The sequence below is a fragment of the Salmo trutta genome, chromosome 2 (genome assembly GCF_901001165.1).
Source record: "Salmo trutta chromosome 2, fSalTru1.1, whole genome shotgun sequence".
NCBI classification, from domain to species: domain Eukaryota; kingdom Metazoa; phylum Chordata; class Actinopteri; order Salmoniformes; family Salmonidae; genus Salmo; species Salmo trutta.
The window spans coordinates 11,530,519-11,537,153 of NC_042958.1; the positions used below are offsets into that span (position 1 = coordinate 11,530,519).

Sequence of the window (6,635 nt, forward strand, 5' to 3'; positions counted from 1 at the left end):
TGTGAAATTATTAGGTTAGATTACTTGTTAGATATTACTGCACTGTCGGAACTAGAAGCACAAGCATTACGCTACACTCGCATTAACATCTGCTAACCATGTATATGTGACAAATAAAACTTGATTTTGATTTGAGATGTATTGAGTTTCTCTTGAGTTTTGCCATTAGTGCAGTAAGTTGTTGTTAAATTCATAAGATGATGAGAGGGAGCTTTAGGTGAGGTAATCTTTTCTCTATCAAAGTTTGTACGGACAGATGTTGCCTATTGAATATCATTGTAGAATATCCATATCCCATGCGTCCCACCTAGCCCATAGAAGTTAAATAAAGGTGAAATTAAAAAAAATGTATTAAAAAAAAAAAACTCCATGCAAAACCTGCTGATTAGAAGGTCCTCAGTAAATTGTATTTTCAACCAGCAGCTATCAGGAAATGACACTGATCAAATGTTTTCCCACTTTTAAAAAGTGTTAGTTTCATCAACTGTTGTACAATATGATACAAAACACAGGAAAAACAGAAATGTGACTGCCCTGGGCATTTAAACCTAATGATCATGGAGGAGAGGACCTAAGGAAAGGAAACCGCTTTACACTTTTGAGAGGCCCCTGTGACAGCAGCACAAATGCAGTTAAAATTACTTGGGACTTCATTTCTCTTTCTGTTGCATTTGCCTAGATTGTGAAGCCATCTACAGGTCATCAAAATGCCAGCAGCGAAAAGCAAAGCCTCACTACACAGCTAACAGGGGCGTTGACTGCGTTCTGAAATATTACACCATCCTCTGGAAGTCGATTTGCATAATGCATTATTCGAATGCTGGCTTGTTTTCCAAGGACCATCTACCTTAATGAAGCAGCATCCACAGACATATCGGGTCAGAAATGTTTGGGGATGTGCACGGTGTGCAGGCGGGACCCCCGCGGACAGCAGCTGCAGATGGCTTTATAAACATCCCATAACAAACCAGAAACTAAGCCTACATTTTGGATCTGCAGACATACAAGTACGAACTTGCCTTTAGTGATCTACCTTTTAGCAATGGATACCTCGTGGGGGAAAACTGGTAGATACCCTTCAAGTAGTCTGTATTGAGAGCTCGCGATCACGCAACAGCTCTAAAGAACTAAGGCTTATTGATAAAAGATTCATTTGATAAAATCTCCCCCCGAATACCAACACCCGACTATCAGCGATGGCAGCCTAAACAAGCACAAAAATATGAAAACAACGGCAAGCAAATATTTAAAAAGAGGAACACGCATGAAAGCACACACACAAAAATAAAAACAAAGACACACAAACTCATATGGCAAACCATGAATGCACACACACAAAAATAAAAACAAAGACACACAAACTCATATAGTAAACCATGAAAGCACACACTGATACAGGCATGTACAGGTAACTGCCAAAATAAAGGAAACACCAACATAAAGTAAAGGAAACACCAACATAAAGTGTCTTAATAGGGTGTTGGGCCACAACGAGCCAGAACAGCTTCAATCCACCTTGACATAGATTCTACAAGTGTCCTCTACTGGGGGATGGGATGCGAAACCATTTTTCCACAAGAAATTCCATTGTTTGGTGTTTTTCTGATGGTTGTGGAAAACGCTGTCTCAGGTGTCACTTCATAAATCTCACGCAAGTGTTTAATTGGGTTCAGATATGGTGATTGAGACGGCCATGGCATATGGTTTACAACGTTTTCATTCTCGTCAAACCATTTAGTAACGGGGCCTCTAGAGTGGCACAGCGGTCTAAGGCACAGCATCGCAGTGCTTGGGGCATCACTAGAGATCCGGGTTCAATCCCGGGCTGTGTCGCAGACGGCCAAGACCAGGAGACCCATGAGGTGGCGCACAATTGGCCCAGCGTCGTCTGGGTGAGGGGAGGGTTTGGCTGGCCTGGGATGTCCTTGTCCCATCGCGCTGTACCAACTCGTGACACGGTCGCCAGTTGTACAGTGTTTCATCCGACACATTGGTGCTGCTGGCTTCCGGGTTAAGCAAGCAGTGTATCAAGAAGCAGTGCGGCTTGTCAGGGTTGTGTTTCAGAGGACACATGGCTCTCAACCTTCGCCTCACCCGAGTCTGTAGGGGAGTTTCAGCGAAGGGACAAGACTAACTTCCAATTGGATATCACGACAACTGGGGAGAAAAAGGAGTAAAAAAATTTACATTTCGTAACCATTAAAAAAAACTAAAAAAACATCACATTTACAGCAGTATTCACACCCTTTACTCAGTACTTAGTTGAAGAACTTTTGGCAGCCTTGAGTCTTCTTGGGTATGACGCTACAATTTGGGAAACCTGTATTTGGGGAGTTTATCCCATTCTTCTCTGCAACCTGTCAGTTTGGATGGGGAGCATCGATACACTGATATTTTCATGAGACTCCAGAGATGTTCGATCTGGTCAAGTCAAGGCTTTGGCTGGGCCACTCAAGGACAATCAGAGACGTGCCTGGAAGCCACTCCTGCGTTGTCTTGGCTGTGTGCTTAGGGTCATTGTCCTGTTGGAAGGTGAACCTTCGCCCCAATATGAAATCCTGAACGCTCTGGAGCAGGTTTTCATCAAGGATCTCACTGTACTTAGCTCCGTTCATCTTTCCCTTGATCCTGACTAGTCTCCCTGTCCCTGTCCCTGCCACTGAAAAACATCCCCACAGCATGATGCTGCCACCACCATGCTTCACTGTAGGGATGGTGCCAGGTTTCCTCCAGACGTGATGCTTGGCATTCAGGCCAAAGGTGTCAATCTTGGTTTCATCACACCAGAGAATCTTGTTTCTCATGGTCTGAGAGTTCTTCAGGTGCATTTTGGCAAACTCCAAGCGGGCTGTCATGTGCCTTTTACTGAGTGGCTTCCGTCTGGCCACTACCATAAAGGCCTGATTGGTGGAGAGGGTTGTCCTTATGGAAGGTTCTCCCATCTACACAGAGGAACTCTGACCAATGCCCTTCTCCCCTGGTTGCTCAGTTTGGCTGGGCAGCCAGCTCTAGAGTCTTGGTGGTTCTAAATGTCTTCCATTTAAGAATGATGGAGGCCACTGTGTTCTTGGGGACCTTCAATCCTGCAGCCATTTTTTGGTACCCTTCCCCAGATCTGTGCCTCAATCCTGTCTCGGAGCTCTACAGACAATTCTGGTAACGTCATGGCTTGGTTTTTGCTCTGACTTGCACGGTCAACTGTGGGAACTTATATAGACAGATGAGTGATTGAATGACACCATAGGAGATGGCTGCCGTTTTACAGGCTCCCAACAAATTGCACTAAAATCCCAGTCATTTGCTAGAAGAGACAGAGATATCAGGGATGTAGGTCGGGGTGTCTTGTAAAAGTCCGACGGAGAGTGGGTTATCTGCCTCTACCTATCCGACAATGTGCAATCATTGGATAATAAAATGGATGAGCTCCGATCAAGGCTAACCTACCAACGGGACATTAAAAACAAATATTTTATGTTTCACGAGTCATGGCTGAATGAAAACATGGAAAACATACAGCTGGCTGGGTTTTCCGTGCATTGACAAGATAGAACAGCTGCCTTCTGTAACACAAGGGGTGGCTGTCTGTCTACATTTGTAAATAACAGCTGGTGCATGAAATCTAAGGAAGTATCGAGGTTTTGATCGTCTGATGTGAGTAAGACTTAAAACAGATCAACATTCACAACGCCGCAGGGCCAGTATCTCATAATAAGCTGTAGACCACACTATTTACCAAGAGACCTTATCTATATTTTTTTCATAGCTGTCAATTTACCAGCACTAACACCGTACTCAACAAGCTGTATAAGGCCATAAGCAAAAAGGTAAATGCTCATGCAGAGGCAGCGCTCCTAGTTTCCCGGGGATTTCAATGCAGGGAAACTTAGATCCACTTTATCTAATTTGTTACATGTGCAACCAGAGGGGAAAATAACTCTAGACCACCTTCACTCCACACAGAGACGAGCACAAAAGCTCTCCCTCGCCCTCCAATTGGCAAATCTGACCATAACTCTATCCCCCCGATTCCTGCTTACAAGCAAAAACTAAAACAAGAAGCACCAGTGACTCGCTCAATAAGAAAGTGGTGAAATGACGCAGATGCTAAGCTACAGGACTGTTTTACTAGCATAGCTTGGAAAATGTTCTGGGATTCTTTTCCGATGGAATTGAGGAGTACACAACATCAGTCACTGGCTTCATCAATAAGTGCTTTGATAACGTCGTCCCCACAATGACTGTACGTACATACCCCAACCAGAAGCAATGGATTACAGGCAACATCCGCACTGATGTGAGTAAGAACTTTAAACAGGTCAACATTCACAAGGCCAGACCGATTACCAGGACGTGTACTCCGAGCATGCGCAGACCAACTGGCAAGTGTCTTCACTGACATTTTCAACATCTCCCTGACCAAGTCTGTAATACCAACATGTTTCAAGCATACCTCCATAGTCCCTGTGCCCAAGAACACCAAGGTAACCTGCCTAAATGACAACCGACCCATTGCACACGTCTGTAGCCATGAAGTGCTTTGAAAGGCTGGTCATGGCTCACAACACCATTATCCCAGAAACCCTTCACCCACTCCAATTTGCATACCACACCCAACAGATCCACAGATGAAGCACTCTATTGCACTCCACACTGCCCTTTCCCACCTAGACAAAAGGAACATCTATGTGAGAATACTATTCATTGACTACAGCTCAGCGTTCAACACCATAGTGCCCTCAAAGCTCATCAATAAGCTAAGGATCCTGGGACTAAACACCTCCCTCTGCAACTGGATCCTGGACTTCCTGACGGGCCGCCCCCCAAGTGGTGAGGGTAGGTAACAACACATCTGTTAAACTGATCAACACTGGGGCCCCTCAAGGGTGCGTGCTCAGTCCCCTTCTGTTCACTCATAACTGCATGGCCAAGCACGACTCCAACACCATCATTAAGTTTGCCAATGACACAACAGTGGTAGGCCTGATCACCGACAACGATGAGACAGCCTATCGGGAGGAGGTCAGAGACCTGGCTGTGTGGTGCCAGGACAACAACCTCTCCCTCAAAGTGATCAAGACAAAGGAGCTGATTGTGGACTACAGGAAAAGGAGGCCCGAGCACACCCCCATTCTCATCGACGGGGCTATAGTGGAGCAGGTTGAGAGCATCAAGATCCTGTGTCCACATCACCAACACACTATCATGGTCCAAACACACCAAGACAATCATGAAGAGGGCACAACAACGCCTATTCCCCCTCAGGAGACTGAAAAGATATGGCATGGGTCCTCAGATCCTCAAAAAGGTTCTACAGCTGCGCCATTGATAGCATCCTGACTGGTTGCATCACTGCCTGGTACGGCAACTGCTCGGCCTTCAACCACAAGACGCTACAGAGGGTAGTGCTTACGGCCCAGTTCATCACTGGGGTTAAGCTGCCTGCCATCCAGGACCTCTACACCAGGCAGTGTCAGAGGAAGGTCCTAAAAATAGGCAAAGACTCCAGCCACCCTAGTCATAGACTGTTCTCTCTGCTACCACACGGTAAGCTGTACCGGAGCACCAAGTCTAGGTCCAAAAGGCTTCTTAACAGCTTCTACCCCCAAGCCATAAGACTCCTGAACAGCTGATCAAATACACACACACACACACCCCCCCTCCCATTTTTACGCTGCTGCTACTCTGTGTATTATCTATGCGTAGTCTATTTCTTCCTTCATGAACATAATACCTCAATTACCTCGACTAACTGGCGCCCCCGCACATTGACTCTGTACCAGTACCCCCTGTGTATAGCCTCGCAACTGTTATTTTACTGCTGCTCTTTAATTATGTTATTTTTTTACTTCAGTTTATTTTAGTAAATACTTTTAACACTTATTTTTCTTAAACCTGCATTGTTGGTTAAGGGCTTGTAAGTAAGTATTTCACTAGTAAGGGCTTCACCTGTTGTATTCGGCACATGTGACAAATAAAAAATAGATTTTGATTTGTTGTCCCTTTCCAAAATATGTCCAATCAATTGAACTTACCACAGGTGGACTCCAATCAAGTTGTAGAAACATCTGAAACATGATCAATGGAAACAGGATGCACCTGAGCTCCATTTCAAGTCTCATAGCAAAGGGTCTGAATACTTATGTAAATAAGGTATATTTTATAAATGTGCAAAAATGCCTAAAAATCTGTTTTCACTTTACCATTGTGGGGTATTGTGTGTATACTGATGAGGGGAAGAAAGAATTTTACACATTTTAAAATAAAGCTGTAACGTAACTAAATGTGGGAATAGTCAAGGGGTCTGAACACTTTCCCAATTCATTGTATACACAAACAAACACATTTCTATAACGACCAAGACAGTCAGCTCACCCATCTCCTGCATGTTCTGGGCTTCAGTGGTCTCCGTCCCGTCCATGCTGTCCTCATCCTCAGCCTGGGACTGGCCTCTGCTACGACCCCTGAAAACACACAGGGAAAGAAAAGCAGTCATTGATCTGATCTGCCTTTCAGGCTCTGCATCAGGCTGAACACTCACAGAACCCACCGGGTGAGCAGCATGTTTTTAAATCAAATTTATTCAACCTGTGGGCTGGCTCGCAGTTCAGAACAATTACATTGCGGGTCAGAAACAT

General features: G+C 44.9%; 1 protein-coding gene across 14 annotated transcripts in view; it reads right to left on the reverse strand.

Moving 5' to 3' along the window:
- The window catches only part of LOC115150500 (histone-lysine N-methyltransferase 2C), a 266,608-nt gene that overhangs the window by 189,487 nt on the left and 70,486 nt on the right, over positions 1 to 6,635 (reverse strand). For all 14 annotated transcript variants that reach the window (XM_029693877.1, XM_029693968.1, XM_029693922.1 and 11 more), the window contains exon 3: positions 6,373 to 6,461. In XM_029693877.1, coding sequence (XP_029549737.1) covers positions 6,373 to 6,461 — 89 coding nt within the window. The remainder of the gene's footprint in view (positions 1 to 6,372; positions 6,462 to 6,635) is intronic.